This window comes from Callithrix jacchus, chromosome 14 (genome assembly GCF_049354715.1).
Source record: "Callithrix jacchus isolate 240 chromosome 14, calJac240_pri, whole genome shotgun sequence".
Taxonomy (NCBI): Eukaryota; Metazoa; Chordata; class Mammalia; order Primates; family Cebidae; genus Callithrix; species Callithrix jacchus.
This window is the reverse complement of record NC_133515.1, coordinates 66,019,143-66,035,925: the sequence shown is the minus strand read 5'-3', so window position 1 is coordinate 66,035,925 and position 16,783 is coordinate 66,019,143. Positions and strand designations below refer to the sequence as shown.

The 16,783-nt window shown below is 37.6% G+C and overlaps 1 protein-coding gene across 3 annotated transcripts in view; it reads right to left on the bottom strand.

The window, feature by feature from the left end:
- Positions 1-1,992: 1,992 nt before the first annotated feature.
- Positions 1,993-16,783, bottom strand: part of LHCGR (luteinizing hormone/choriogonadotropin receptor) — a 62,686-nt gene continuing 47,895 nt past the window's right edge. Inside the window, exons 10-11 of one of the 3 annotated variants that reach the window (XM_035271468.3) lie at positions 12,036-12,116; positions 1,993-4,047 (exon numbers count right to left, since the gene is read on the bottom strand). In XM_035271468.3, coding sequence (XP_035127359.1) covers positions 2,895-4,047; positions 12,036-12,116 — 1,234 coding nt within the window. In that variant the 3' untranslated portion in view covers positions 1,993-2,894. The remainder of the gene's footprint in view (positions 4,048-12,035; positions 12,117-16,783) is intronic. The other 2 variants (XM_078348320.1, NM_001301843.1) reach the window with 2 other exon arrangements.

Genomic DNA, 16,783 nt, shown 5'->3' with positions numbered 1-16,783 from the left:
TTCTTTTTGAGACAGGGTCTCACTTTGTTGCCCAGGCTGGAGTACAGTGGCATCATAGCTCACTGCAGCCTCGAATTCCTGGGCTCAAGCGATTCTCCTGCCTCAGCCTCCTGAGTATCTGGGACTACAGGCATGTTACCACCACACCTGGCGAATTTAAAATTTCTTATTTTTGTAGAGACGGGGTCTTGCCAAGTTGTCCAGGCTAATCTTGAACTTTTGGCTTCAAGTGATCCTCCTGCCTTGTCCTCGCAGTGTGGCTGGGCATGAGCCACCATGCCTGGCCCTGGAATATAAACTGGTGTAAAAGACAGTTCAAAAGAATAACTGATAGAACTTAGTAACTGAAGAATATGGGAATGAGAATGAGGGAGAGAATAAACTGTGACTCCATGTGTTAAAACTTAAAATGTAGACATAAACATCAGTTTTTGTGCAAAGGTAATGCAAGTTATCGCCAGAGTATCTGTACAAGTACCTTGGTTTCAAACTGCATTTGAGTGTGTAATTTAAAGTTTCTCCACAAGAAGAGATTTTATTTTTCCCTTTATGCTTTTTTGCTTAGTAGCTGTTTTGGTTCTGGGATTTATATATGAATCAGAAAGTTTATGTTAGGTATACTGCAACATGACTAATTAGTATTCTGTTATATTGCTGAGACAAATCTTAACACACTAGCTTGCGAGAAAGGCCTGCATCTAAATAAAGACAAGTGACTTGCTATGCAGCAGAAAAGTCAGAGATGTGAAATTGCAGTACAGGGAAGGGATTTTATAAAATTTATAATGTTAGGATCTTTGAATCACCTTGCACAGTGGCATAAGGATTGAAAACAGATTGGATACATAGACTGTCAGGTTATGTCTATACATTTATATAATAAAATCTCAAAGGAGCTAAAAACAGGAAATAGCACAGATATTAATTGATAGAAGAATAGACTGTAAAACGAATCAGCAATGAAAAGAAATGAACTACTAATTCAAGCAATAACATGGATGAATAGCAAACACATTGGGTTGAGTCAAAGAAGCCTTATACAAGAGTATATACTATATGGTCTGTTTATATGAAGTTCTAGAACAGACAAACTAATTGGTGGGAGAAAAAAATAAAAATCCATCCTTACCTCTGGGGCTGGGTGTCAGGAATTAACTGGGAAGGGGAAGGAGGGAACTTTCTGAGGGTGATAATATTCTATTAATGTCTTGAGAAAAGTTTGGGTCACGTGTATGTATTTCTCAAAACTCATTAAATGGTATGCTTAAGATTTGTCCATTTCACTATATGTAAATTTTATCTAGAGATGTAGATAAATATCATGGCCAGTAATAAGAGTGCTAAAATGGTTAGGGCTAAGTACTGACGTGTGCAGATTACTCTGAAATACACACACACACAAAGATGATAAATAATGATAATTATATATATGTAATAAAGCAAATATGGTAAAATATTTTTGAAACTAAATGGTGCTGTATGGCTGTTCATTGTACAATTCTTTTAATTTTTCTGCACATTTAAAAATGTAATAAAATGTTGGGGAAAATTTAAGGAACTTTAAATGCATATTAGACCCTTGGACAACTATTTTACCAATATGGGAATAAGTAAATTACAGTGATTAAGAGGCTAGGGTCCTGAATCAGAGCTTTGAGTTTAAATTCTATTAGTCGTATCTTTTATTTGTTTTGAGAACTTTGGCAAATTATGGGTTTTGCTTTCCTACAAAATGTGAATATCTACATTGTAGAGTTTTATGAAGATTAAATGGGTTAAATTATATAACATTTATCAAGATGTTTGGGGTAGAATTAGCTTTCAGGAAGAGTTACTTTAAAAAAAGTCAGAGGAGCATAGAAAAAACACTAGTTAAAACCATAGTTTTGTTGTCCTTTAAGATCCAATTTCAGTAAGTAAAAATATCTTCTAGCAAATACTGAACGTATTTTTCTATATTCTCCAAAGGGTGGAAATCATGAAGCTTAATTATTTTTAAATATTTAGACAATTTATTTTTTTATTCAAATAAAAATATAAGCTCTAGTTATATGTTTCATAATTTCAGAGTAATTGTAATTCAGCACATTTGTAGTATACCATTGCCAAGATCTTGAGGTAGGAAGCAGGAAAACAAAATGGACTGAGACAGGATTCCTACTCACAAGGAGTTCACAGTCTACAGCTTAATGTTTCAGTAAGCAAATAAGCTGAAATGTGCTTTTAGATGTTTACCTTAAATTATAAATAAGTAGAATCCAGACAGGGGATAGATAAAAGTCTGTATAATAGCACAAATAGAACTTTCTGTGGTGACAAAAATATTCTGTGTCTGTGCTGTCCAGTATGATAACCACTAGTCACATGTAGCTACTAAAAACTTGAAACATGGCTAGTGCAACTGAGAAATTACATTTTTCATTTTATTTAATTTTAATTTAGCCACATGTGGCTAGTGGCTACCATATCAGACAGTGTATCTCTAGAGTGTGTTTTTCAAGCTACCTGAGAAAAAGGCCAGTTATTTTAAATTTCTGATCTCTTATGAACTAATATTTTTATAGAATTTAATACAAATTACAAAAATGAAAAACAGATATGCAAAATGCCACCTCAATTTTTTAAAATATTAGATTCATCAAACAAAATTACTGTGTCAAAATTTCTACAAAAATTTCTAACTTCGGTATTTATGTCATCATGTACCAGTGACAAATAGTTTTTAGAATGGCAGTGGTCATAGACTATACTTTCTGCTAGGTAGAGGTCTCTTGCGTAGTATACCTACAAATAAATAATTTCTAAATCCAACCCTTGATGTTAAAATTACTGATACAGGTAATTTTTTTTACAGGTTTAAGAACAATTCAATAATGCAGTTACTGATGTAACAGTTAATATTCTTTGTAGCAAGTCTTGTCTAGGAGAGCTGTACCTTGACAGTGCAATGCGGGCAACTTCAAGGTGGACTGAGAAGGCTTACTTGATCCAGTGAAGCCATTTTTGTAGTTGGAGGTATACGCTGAAAAATCCTTCCTTCTGTAAAGTTCAGCCCGATGTTTACAGCAGCCAAATTTGCCTAGCAACAGAAAGAAATCTCTTCGGAATGTCTTAGTGAATATTGCATACAAAAATGGATTGGCGCAAGAATTGATGGGATAAAAAAGAACCAGTAAAACTTTAGAATTGGTTACTGTGATAAGAGGCATTTTGAAGGCAGCTGAGATGGCAAAAAAAGAGATAGGTGCCATGCAGGTAAAATCGGTGAAGATGAGGATTGCCATCTTCTTAGCAATCTTTGTATCTTTGTTGGTAGCCATTAATTCTGGGTTTCGAACTGCAAAATAAATTTTAATGTAGCAAGCACAAATTATGATGAAGGCCACCACATTGAGAATCAGGATGGTTAATATATAGATTTGTGACAGAGTAGTTTCCACATCCATGGGGAAGCAAATACTGACCTTCATGTAATTGCTGACACCCACAAGGGGCAACATAGCAATTAGAGAAGAAAAGAGCCATCCTCCAAGCATAATCAGAATGGCATGTCTTAATCGCAGCTTTTGGTCCAGGTGAATAGCATAGGTGATGGTGTGCCATCTTTCTAGAGTGATGACGGTGAGAGTGTAGACAGAAAGTTCACTTGCAAATACAGTGAAAAAGCCAGCAGTGTTGCACCCACTCCCTGTCTGCCAATCTATGGCATGGTTATAGTACTGGCCTTTGGTTTGGGAATCAACCGAGGCTATGAGCAGCAGATAAAGCCCCATGCAAAAGTCTGCAAAGGAGAGATTGCACATGAGAAAACGAGGCACTGTAAGTTTGTAACGACTTGTCAGGAGAACAAAAAGGACAGTCATGTTTCCCATGATGGCTAGAATATTAATCAGCCAAATCAGGACTCTTAGGAAGTCATAGCCCATAATATCTTCACAGGGATTAAAAGCATCTGGTTCAGGAGCACATCGGGGTGTCTTGGGTAAGTGGAAGCCATAATCATAGTCCCAGCCACTCTGTCCACTCTCAGCAAATATGGCAGGATAACTGTAAGAAGAATTATTGGCTTGATGTAAGAGATTTTCTCTGAGTATTAAAACATTTCAAGAATTATTCATGTTTTTTTTAAAGCCAAAGAAACAAGGAAACAGCCACAATAACCTCAGCCTTACGTTTATTTGTTAAATTATTTGAGAACTCTTATTTGATGTAGGAGTTCCCTAAGAAGGGAATGAAGAGCCATTTTATATAAATAAATAAATAAATAAGTATGTGTATATATATTACATTGATGCAAAGACAATGAAGCTGTTTACAAAGGATGATTTTCTTTGGAAAACAAGTTTAGAAAGACAATCTATGCTTGCTAAATCTAAAGTAATCCTTTCTTGGCATTTTCTTAGCTATTTATCTCTCATTTAGTTGTCAGCCAAACTGCTACCAAGCTGTTTGTGTCTTGCAGAACACAAATAGAACTGGAAGGCTCACGTTGAAAATCATTAGCTACTGGTGGACTTGTTTGTACTTAAGTCCCTGGCTAATCAAATAGTCCAATCGAGAAATAGAAACCAAGGATAGATTATTAGAAATTTAGGAGCAGAGCAAGAATATAATTGTGGACAATAGGAAGAGGTGGTGCAACATTACTATTTAGGGGTATGAGTCAAAGGCAGAGGGAGGATTACGAGGTAGTCTGTCCCTAGTGAAAGAACAGTCCTTCCTTTGCCACTCCTTTCCAACCCTACTGCTACTGCCTGAGTTTAGGTTTTGGTCCTCTCATATGGAGCAATTAGTTTTCTTCCTGATATCCTTTCCCCAATTTTAGCCCTCTCCCTAGTCCATTTTGTATGTTCCTTCTAGAATGGCCTTTCCAGAATTCAAAGTTATTAATTTCACTTACCCAAATCAAACTTGCCCCAGGTTCTCATTGGTTGAGATAAAATCCAAACTCATTGTGATGACTTCCAAGGCTCTCCTTGATGTGGATTCTGCCTATCTCTCCAACCTCATCTCTAAGAAGCACTAGTGCTGCAGAATTCAGAGAATGGGCTCAAGCGAGACTGCCAGGATTCAGTCCTAGCACAGCTCTTACAGACTGTATAATCCCAGGACAGTTAATTTATATCCATGTGCCTCAAGTTGTTTATTTGCCAAGTAGGGATAATATTCATACCTTCCATGTTAAAGTTGTGCTAATAATTAAATGCATTCATACATGTAGAATGTTTAGAGTAATTCTTGAAGCAATAAATATTGGGGATTCTTAACATTATCTCTTGCAGATCCCTCATGCAACCTTCCCTTTAGTCACATAAAATGACGTGTAGCTCTCTGACTAAGTTCTACTGTTTCACTCCTTTATCTTTGTATATACTTCTGGCTGGAATTTTCTTTCTTTTCTCATCTTTCTGGTGAATTTCTCCTCATCTGTAAAGATAAATTCTATAAAGCCTTTCTTGGTTATACTCCCCGAGTTTTATTTATCCACCTGCCAGAGCTGCAGTTAGTGCAACTGCAATTATCAAAACATCTTGCAATTAAGTGATGATGCATGTCTGTCTTCTTTAATTGTCTATTCGCTTCTTGAAAACAGAGGACTAGGTTTTACTTATTTCTGGAATCCCAGTTCCTAGCACAGTTTTGGCTCAGTGTTCATTCAATAAATGTTTGTAGAGTGAATAATTCTAAACCAGGATGATTCTTGCTATGAAAGGAATTGAGAAGATACAGGGACAATGAGCACACAGCATCATGCAGGTAGGCTCAAAAAGCATTTCTGTTTTTACCCATCTTCTGCTAATATAATATTAGGAACTGGAGAAATGGGCACAATTTTTCTGTCAAGGACATTAAAAATATATATTTGTAATATATTTTTGCATATTACATGAGGAACCTTATGGTTCTTACACATCAAAAGGATATTTTTCTCTACTCTCAAACCTAACTTCTCATGTTCTGTATTTTAAGTGCATACCTAGTTCAGTGAGTGGAAGAAATAATAAACTGGAAGAATACAATACTGATGAGAATGAACACAGATTTAAAAAAAGAAAAAAATCTGTGACCTGGGACTCCAAAAATGTATTAGAGTATTGTGGAACCCAATTTGGAACCAGAGAAGGGCTGCTGCTATGTACAGAAGATCACACAGGAACCTCCCTTGTTTTATTATTAAATATTGTTATAACCAGCACATTTGTTTGTCCTCTTCTCACAGACATCAATATAATTACCATTTTAATCTTTAAAGGGAGAAGATGGTTATGAAGAACTATTAAAGAAAATAGATCATTAATTTCTTAGCATTAGAAAGGTTTTTAGGCTGGGCACAATGGCTCACACCTGTAACTCCAGCACTTTGGGAGACCAAGGTGGGTGGATCACCTGAGGTCAGGAGTTGAGACCAGATGGCCAACATGGCGAAATCCCATCTCTACTAAAAATACAAAAATTAGCCAGGCGTGGTGGTCTGTAATTCCAGCTACTCGGGGGACTGAGGCAGGAGAATTGCTTGAATCTGGGAGGTGAAGGTTGCAGTGAGCTGATTGTGCCACTGCACTCCAGCCTGGGCGACAGAAAAAGGCTATCTAAAAAGACAAAAAAAAAGGTTTTTCAAGACCATCTCATTGAATTCTTTCATTTTATTGGTAAGGAGACCAAGATTAAAGGAGGTAAGTGACTTGCCTAAGGTCTCCTGGGGATAGTGACAGTGGCAGCGTGAGGTCTTCATAACCACAGTTCAGAGACCTTTCCCCTAACTTCACCCTCTCTTACTGTTTTTCAAAGTGTGGTCCTTGGACCATCTCCATTGCAATCACCAGGGTATTTGTTAAAATGCAGAATCTTGGCTTTACCCCAAACCCTGGATAAAAAAATCTCCAGAGACAGAGCCCAGGAATTTGCATTTTAAGTACGTTCTCTGGATGATTTATACAAAATAATAACCTTTGTTAAATCAGGTGAAAAGGTTCCAACTATTCCTGATTTCCTTTACTCCTTTCTCCTTATCAAAACTACTTCAGCTGTTAGAAACATTATTGTAAAACTTCTAAAATTTCTGCCATGATTTCTGATTAAATTGATGTCAATAAGAGGTCAAATGTTTCCTCACTTCCTCTTGCTATCTGGTCCTTTGTCCTTCCTTTTTTTTTGCCCTAATGGGCATTTGTCTAGCAGTTTTTCTCCTTGGTGATTTGTCTTCAGACTAAATGCCCACCTGCTGTTATCACATTTGTGTCCTGGGATTGCTCCTGAGGGCAGCATCATACTTACTGACAAACCCCAGCATGGAGCTGTTGTTAGTATTGGGGGTTATGCGGGAAGTATGAATGGACTCACACAGGCTTAGTAATATTGAATCAGAGGAAGGAGAGCTGTAGCATCGGTGGTCTGATCACAAGAAAGAAAGGAGAAAAGATGGGAATTTTAGGAGGACAATAGGGCCAGCCATAGAGGTGACAATGCATTATCTTGGGGAGAATAGATAAGGCTTAGTGGCGAGCTCTAGAATTTCTAAACTCTAGGGACTGAGGAATGGCTATCTGGTGGGAAGTAGGAGGTAGATTTATCATAAAATTCTTTCACAAGGAGAACGCTTTTTACTTAGATTTTATGTTAATTTCAGTCAGTTTTGGAGATGCTAGAGATTAGGGACTTGTCTTAAAGTGTTAGCATAACAAACTCAAGCTTATATATTCTCATCTATAACCTGGTGAGGATTATATTGAGGATGTGTTAAAGTTTCCCTCAAATCACTCCTTGGTGCTATCATTAACTATACCCATAAATGTTTTCCTGTTGATAAGAATTAAGCCACATGGTTGCAAAAGAGTTGTGTAGAAGGTTACTGATAGAATACTGAGTAAGAAGAATGGGAAGGGTGAAGAAAGGCTCTTGGAAGATACATGGTGTCAGACCTAATGCGAGAAAAGGAAAAGAATGAGACAATAATACTTATTTACCCTTGGTGTTGTCACATTGCTTACAGGAGAAAGGTCTCAAAAAGGATAAATTTTGCCAGCAATACTCAGTTACTGGAAGGTTCATATCAGTTACTGGATATGAATCCTTGGAATGGAACCCCAAAGTCCAGGGTCATTCCACCACACCACCCTGAAGCATCTGTATTACTTGGAGATGGATAGGAAAAGAAGGAAGAGAAAATTTCAGAAAGAGATTGGCAAAGTGTTTTAAAGGAGCACTCAAGGGGATATAATAAAACTTCTAAATCTTAGTAAATGTGGCATAGGGACACTGGGATTATCTTATTTTTAAAATATATTTTATTGCATTTTAGGTTTTAGGGTACATGTGAAGGACATGCAAGATTGTTGCATAGGTACATACATGGCTGTGTGGTTTGCTGCTTTCCTCCCCATCAACTATATCTGGCATTTCTCCCCATGTTATCCCTCCCCAACTCCCCACCCCCCACTGTCCCTCTCCTAGTTCCCTCCCACAGACCCCAGTGTGTGATGCTTCCCTCCCTGTGTCCATGTGTTCTCATTGCTCAACACCCACCTATGAGCGAGAACATGTGGTGTTTGATTTTCTGTTCTTGCATCAGTTTGCTGAAAATGATGGTTTCCAGGTTCATCCATGTTCCTAAAGGACACAAACTCATCATTTTTGATTGCTGCATAATATTCCATGGTGTATATGTGCCACATTTTCCCTGTCCAGTCTATCATCGATGGGCATTTGGGTTGGTTCCAGGTCTTTGCTATTGTAAACACTGCTGCAATGAACATTCGTGTGCATGTGTCCTTATAATAGAACGATTTATAATCCTTTGGATATATACCCAGTAATGGGATTGCTGGGTCAAATGGAATTTCTATTTCTAGGTCCTTGAGGAATCGCCACATTGTCTTCCACAATGGTTGACCTAATTTACACTTCCACCAGCAGTGTAAAAGTGTTCCTATTTCTCCTCATCATCTCCAGCATCTGTTGTCTCCAGATTTTTTAATGATTGCCATTCTAACTGGCATGAGATAGTATCTCAATGTAGTTTTGATTTGCATTTCTCTAATGACAAGTGATGATGAGCATTTTTTCATATGTTTGTTGGCCTCATATATGTCTTCTTTTGTAAAGTGTCTGTTTATATCCTTTGCCCACTTTTGAATAGGCTTGTTTGTTTTTTTCTTGTAAATCTGTTTTAGTTATTTGTAAATTCTGGATATTAGCCCTTTGTCAGATGGGTAGATGACAAAACTTTCCCCCCATTCTGTTGGTTGCCAATTCACTGTAATGACTGTTTCTTTTGCTATGCAGAAGCTGTGGGGTTTGATTAGGTCCCATTTGTCTATTTTGGCTTTTGTTGCCAATGCTTTTGGTGTTTTAATCATGAAGTCCTTGCCTATGCCTATGTCCTGAATGGTTTTGCCTAGATTTTCTTCTAGGGTTTTTATGGCGTTAGGTCTTACATTTCAGTCTTTAATCCATCTGGAGTTAATTTTAGTGTAAGGTGTCAGGAAGGGGTCCAGTTTCTGCTTTCTGCACATGGCTAGACAGTTTTCCCTACACCATTTATTAAAAAGGGAGTCCTTTCCCCATTGCTTGTTTTTCTGAGAGTTGTCGAGGATCAGATGGTTGTAGATGTGTGGCATTGCCTCTGAGGCTTCTGTTCTGTTCCATTGGTCTATATCTCTGTTTTGGTATCAGTACCATGCTGTTTTGATTACTGTAGCCTTGTAGTGTAGTTTGAAGTCAGGTAGTGTGATGCCTTCAGCTTTGTTCTTTTTGCTTAGAATTGACTTGGCTATGCAGGCTCTTTTTTGGTTTCATATGAAGGTTAAGGTATTTTTTTCCAGTTCTGTGAAGAAGGTCATTTGTAGCTTGATGGGGATAGCCTTGAATCTGTAAATTACTCTGGGCACTATGGCCATTTTCACGATATTGATTCTTCCTAACCATGAGCATGGAATGTTTCTCCATCTGTTTCTGTCCTCTCTTATTTCATTGAGCAGTGGTTTGTTGTTCTCTTTGAAGATGTCCTTTACATTCTTTGTTAGTTGTATTCCTAGATATTTTATTCTCTTTGTAGCAATTGTGAATGATAGTTCCTTCTTGGTTTGCCTCTCTTTAAGTCTGTTATTGGTGTATAGGAATGCTTGTGATTTCTGCACATTGATTTTGTATGCTGAGACTTTGCTGAAGTTGCTTATCAGTTTCAGGAGATTTTGGACTGAGATGATGGGGTCTTCTAAATATACAATCATGTCATCTGCAAATAGAGACAATTTGACTTCCTCCTTTCCTAATTGAATACCCTTTATTTCTTTTTCTTGCCTGGTTTCTCTGGCTAGAACTGCCAGTACTATAATGAAAAGGAGTGGTGAGAGAGGGCTTCCTTGTCTAGTGCCAGATTTCAAAGGTAATGCTTCCAGTTTTTGCCCATTCAGTATGATATTGGCTGTGGGTTTGTCTTAAATAGCCTTTATTATTTAAGATACGTTCTGTCAATAGCTAGTTTATTGTGAGTTTTTAGCATAAAGGGCTGTTGAATTTTGTCAAAGGCCTTCTCTGCATCTATTGAGATAATCATGTGGTTTTTTGTCTTTGGTTATGTTTGTGTGGTGAATTACATTTATAGATTTACATATGTTGAACCAGGCTTGCATCCCTGGGATGAAGCCTACTTGATCATGGTGGATAAGCTTTTTGATGGGCTGTTGCAATTGGTTTGCCAGTATTTTATTGAAGATTTTTGCATCTATGTTCATCATGGATATTGGCCTGAAGTTTTCTTTTCTTGCTAAGTCTCTGCCAGGTTTTGGTATCAGGATGATATTGGTCTCATAAAATGATTTTGGAAGGATTCACTCTTTTTGGAGTGTTTGGAATAGTTTCCGCAGGAGTGGTACTAGCTCCTCTTTGTATGTCTGATAGAATTCAGCTGTGAACCCATCTGGACCTGGGCTTTTTTTGGTTGGTAGGCTATTAATTGCTGCCTCAACTCCCTGTTTCAGTCCCCTTTTGATCAGTTGATTAGGCGACTCTGTCTCCTGGGCGTTCCAGTCACCTATAATAAAGGTGCTCGGATCTGTGTGATTTCCTGTGTGGTGACCCACTGCACCAGCTGGAACAGCTGTGCTGGAGATTCGTGGTGCTTTTTAGCACTGGAATCTCCTGGCCTTGCTTCCTGTTTCAGTCCCCTTTTTATCAGTTGAATGGGTGACTCTGTCTCCCAGGCACTCCAGTCGCCAGCTGAAAGGGCGCCTGGACCTGTGTAAGTATTTTGTGTGGTGACCTGCCGCACCAGCCAAAACAGCTGTGCTGGCAACCCATGGGGCTCCTCTGCCCAGGAATCTCCTGGTCTGTGGGCAATAAAAATCTGTCTGGAAATGCGGAGTCCACTCACCCTCTGTGCTCTCTCTGGGAGCTGCAATCCACAGCTGCTCCTCATTGGCCATCTTGAATCCCTCCCTCAGGATTATCTTTTGGGGCATGCTCTTTTACAGTTGAAGACAAATAAAATGCCAAGGCAGCCAGCATTTATAGCAGAAAAATGTTAAAAATTAGTAAAACAGGAATGTAGCTTCCATCCAATGTATGTTATTGATAGCATTAAGACTAATTTTAAGCTCAGGAGCATAGTGGTCAAGGTGGCCTAAGTCTTCTTTAAGAGAAATGGCCAATTCTAAGCTATGTTTGCAGTTAGTTAATATTTGTGGAATGCTGACCATGTGACTAGTGCAAATTCTTACCAATGAAGCTATCAGTTCTATGAGCCTTTAGTGACATCCAAATACCTGGAAATTTTTAATTTTTGAGGAGGAATTAATATATTTGTAGAGTAAATATTAAGGAACATTTCAATAAACAGTTGAAAGAGATTCCTGATTAACTTGATGCCAATTGCAAAGAAAAAATTCCCATTTTAAAACTATTAAAAGATGCTTTGCAAAAGCTTCGCAACCGCTTCGCAACCAAGATTTGTATCAAAAGAAAATAATTGAGGCTGATAATAAGGTGCACACAGAACAAGATATGACTTCTGAATTTCTTTACATGCAAATACTTACAGTGTTTCATTATTTTGTTTCCTTACTGTGCTTTCACATTGTTTGAGAAAGTTTTTAGAAATGGAAAATGAAAAATTCTGTCTGAAAAAGGAGAGGTTATAAAAAGCATTTGAGCTTTTGGTCTTCAAACTAAACCTGATTGTGCATCTATTTATGCTTTGTTCATGCAAATTCTTTACCTATTACCCCAGCATCTTGTTCTGCACCATTGTCCTAACTGAAATGTTTCCTGAGGAGAGAGTAAAGGCTTCTGAATTGTCATTAGAGTGCTTCCAGCTTAGATAAAATGCTTCTGAATACTAAGCGTTTTGTGTGGGCACTAGAGATGAAAAAAACTTAAATTTGTCATATTGAATCAGGGATTTTTCAATGATTACTAAAAGCTGCTTTTATGGTGTATTAAGGTTTGCTCCTTACCACTCTCCTTTTCCCATTGGCCTTGATTAACAAATAATCATTTTGAGTTCCGGGTTTTGAGTTGTAACTGGGCATCTTTTTTGTAAGGATTGGAAGATACTGGACCTGACATTGTTATTTTTTCTTATGTGCAGAAACACATGTGGGTGCTCCCTACTCCTCCAGCTTTCCAAGAAGTTTAGCCTGTGGAAAGGGGAAAAATACCAATGAAATAAAACGAGGCCCGTTCTTACCTAAGGGAGCACTTACCTAGGGATGAAATTTAATGGAGATACAAATGAAAAATAAATAGGGTACAAGCATTCGCTTTTCTTCCACAGCCTTGACAGTGTCTGTTGGTTTTCTCATTGTGGTTTTGATTTGCATTTCTCTGATGATTAGTGATGATGAGCATTTTTTCTTTAGCAGACATACAAGCAGTTAACCAACATATGAAAAAAAGCTGTTCTGTTCATGCCCATTGCCCACTTTTTTTAAAATGGGGTTATTATTTTTTTTGTTTGTTCATTTGTTTAACTTTGTTGTAGATTTTGGATATTAGACCTTTGTCAAATGCATAGTTTGTGAATACTGTTTCCCATCCTGTAGGTTTTCTGTTTACTCTTTTGATAGTTTCTTTTGCTGTGCAGAAGCTCTGTAGTTTAATTAGGTCCCACTCATCAATTTTTGTTTTTGTTGCAATTGCTTTTGAGGACTTAGCTAAAAATTCTTTGCCAAGGCTGATGTCAAGAAGGGTATTTCCTAGGTTTTCTTCTAAGATTTTTACAATTTGAGAAAATGGAACACTCATACACTGTTGGTGGGAGTGTAAATTAGTTCATTCACTGTGGAAATCAGTTTGGAGATTTCTAAAAGAACTTAAAGCAGAGCTACTATTCAACTCAGAAATCACATGACTCAATATATGCCCAATGAAATAGATCATTATACCAAAAAGACACATGTACTCGTATGGTCATTACTATGCTATTCACAATAACAAAGAAGTGGAATCAACCTGGGTGCCTGGATTGGATAAAGAAAATGTGGTACATATATACCATGTAATATTATGCAGCCATAAAAAATCATATGTTTTGCAGCAACATGGATGGAGCTGGAAGCCATATCTTAAGTGAATTAATCCAGGATTAGAAAACCAAACACTGCATGTTCTCACTTATAAGAGGGAGCCAAACACTGGGGACACATGAACATAAACATGGGAACAACAGGCACTGCAGACTACTAGAAGGGGCAGGGAGGGAGGCAGGCATGGGTTGAAAAACTAAAAAACAGCAAGACATAACTTCAATATCAACAAAAAGGACATCTACTCAGAGACCCCATCTTAAAGTCACCAACTACGAAGACCACAGGTAGATAAATCCACAAAGATGGGAAGAAACCAGTGCAAAAAGGATGGAAATGCCTCTCCTCCTCCAAGGGATCACAACTCCTCACTAGCAAAGGAACAAAGCTGTATGGAGAATGATTCTGATGAACTGACAGAAACAGGCTTCAGAAGGTGGGTGATAACAAAATTCTCTGAGCTAAAAGAACATGTCTTAACCCAATGCAAAGAAACTAAGAACCTTGAAAAAAGGTTTGACAAAATGCTAATGAGAATAAACAGCTTAGAGAGGAATGTAAATGACCCAATGGAGCTGAAAAACACAATACAAGAACTTTGCAAAGCATACACAAGTTTCAATAGCCAAATTGACCAAACAGAAGAAAGGATATCAGAGATTGAAGATCAACTCAATGAAATAAAATGAGAAGACAAGATTAGAGATAAAAGAGTAAAAACAAATGAACAAAGCTTCCAAGAAATATGGGATTATGTGAAAAGACCTAATCTATGTTTGATAGGTGTACCTGAATGTGATGAAGAGATGAATCCAAGCTGGAAAACACTCTTGAGGATATTATCCAGGAGAACATCCCCAATCTAGCAAGGGAGGCCAATATTCAATTTCAGGAAATACAGAGAACACCACAAAGATATTCCTCAAGAAGAGCAACACCAAGGCACATAATCATCAGAGTGGGGGCCAATATTCAATATCCTTAAAGAAAAGAACTTTCAACCTAGAATTTCATATCCGGCCAATCTAAGCTCCATAAGTGAAGGAGAAATAAAATCCTTTATGAACACACAATTGCTGAGAGATTTCATCACCACCAAGCCTGCCTTACAAGAGCTCCTGAAAGAAGCACTAAACAGAAAAGAACAACCAGTACCAGCCACTCCAAAAATGTACCAAATGGTAAAGAGCATACACACAATGAAGAAACTGCATCAACTAATGAGCAAAACAGCCAGCTAGCATCAAAATGGCAGGATCAAATTCACACATAACAATATTAACCTTAAATGTAAATGGGCTAAATGCTCCAGTTAAAAGACACAGACTCGCAAATTGGATAAAAAGTCAAAACCCATCAGCGTGCTGTATCGAGGAAACCCATCTCACATGCAAGGATACACGTAGGCTCAAAACAAAGGGATGGAGGAAGATTTACCAAGAAAATGGAGAGCAAAAAAAGTCAGGAGTTGCAATCCTAGTCTCTGATAAAATAGACTTTAAACCAACAAAGATCAAAAGAGACAAAGAAGGGCATTGCGTAATGGTAAAAGAATCAATGCAACAAGAAGAGCTAATAATCCTAAATATATGTACACCTAATACAGGAGCACCCAGATACATTAAGCAAGTTCTTAATGACCTACAAAGAGACTTAGACTCCCACATAATAATAGTGGGAGACTTTAACACTCCACTGTCAGTATTAGACATATCAATGAGACAGAAAATTAACAAGAATATCCAGGATTTGAACTCAGATCTGGACCAAGCAAACCTAATAGACTTTTACAGAACTCTTCACCCCAAATTCACAGAATATAAATTCTTCTCAGCACCACATCGCACTTATCCTAAAATTGACCACATAATTGGAAGTAAAACACTCCTCAGCAAATGCAAAAGAATGAAAATCATCAAAAATAGTCTCTCAGACTACAGTGCAATCAAATTAGAACTGAGGATTAAGAAACTCAGTCAAAACTATGCATCTATATGGAAACTGAACAACCTGCTCCTGAATGACTATTGGGTAAATAACAAAATTAAGGCAGGAATAAAGATGTTATTTGAAACCAATAATAACAAAGACACAGTGTACCAGAATCTCTGGGACACATTTTAAGCAGTGTCTAGAGGGAAATTTACAGCAATAATCCCCACATGAGAAGCAAGGAAAGATCTAAAATCAACACCCTATCATCAAAATTGAAAGAGCTAGAGGAGCAAGATCAAAAAAACACAAAAACTAGCAGAAGACAAGAAATAATTAAGATCAGAGCAGAACTGAAGGAGATAGAGACACAAAAACACCTTTCAAAAAATCAGTGAATCTAGGAGCTGGTTTTATGAAAAGATCAACAAAATAGACCACTTTCCAGAGTAATAAAAAGGAAAAGGGAAGAATCAAAAAGATACAATAAAAGAAAAATAAAGGGAATATCACCACCGATTCCACAGAAATTCAAACTACCATCAGAGATTACTACAAACAACTCTATGCACATAAACCAGTAAACCTGGAAGAAATGGATAAATTCCTGGACATTTGCACCCTCCCAAGCCTAAACCAGGAAGAAGTCAAAACCCTGAATAGACCAATAACAAGGGCTCAAGTTGAGGCAGCAATTAATAGCCTATCAACCAAAAAAAGCCCAGGTCCAGATGGGTTCACAGCTGAATTCTACCAGACATACAAAGAAGAGCTGGTACCACTCCTTCTGAAACTATTTCAAACAATCCAAAAAGAGTGAATCCTTCCAAAATCATTTTATGAGACCAATATCATCCTGATACCAAAACCCGGCAGAGACTCAACAAGAAAAGAAAACTTCAGGCCAATATCCATGATGAACATAGATGCAAAAATCTTCAATAAAATACTGGCAAACCAATTGCAACAGCCCATCAAAAAGCTTATCCACCATGATCAAGTAGGCTTCATCCCAGGGATGCAAGCCTGGTTCAACATATGTAACTCTATAAACGTAATTCACCACACAAACAGAACCAAAGACAAAAAACCACATGATTATCTCAATAGATGCAGAGAAGGCCTTTGACAAAATTCAACAGCCCTTTATGCTAAAAACTCACAATAAACTAGCTATTGACAGAACGTATCTTAAATAATAAAGGCTATTTAAGACAAACCCACAGCCAATATCATACTGAATGGGCAAAAACTGGAAGCATTACCTTTGAAATCTGGCACTAGACAAGGAAGCCCTCTCTCACCACTCCTTTTCATTATAGTACTGG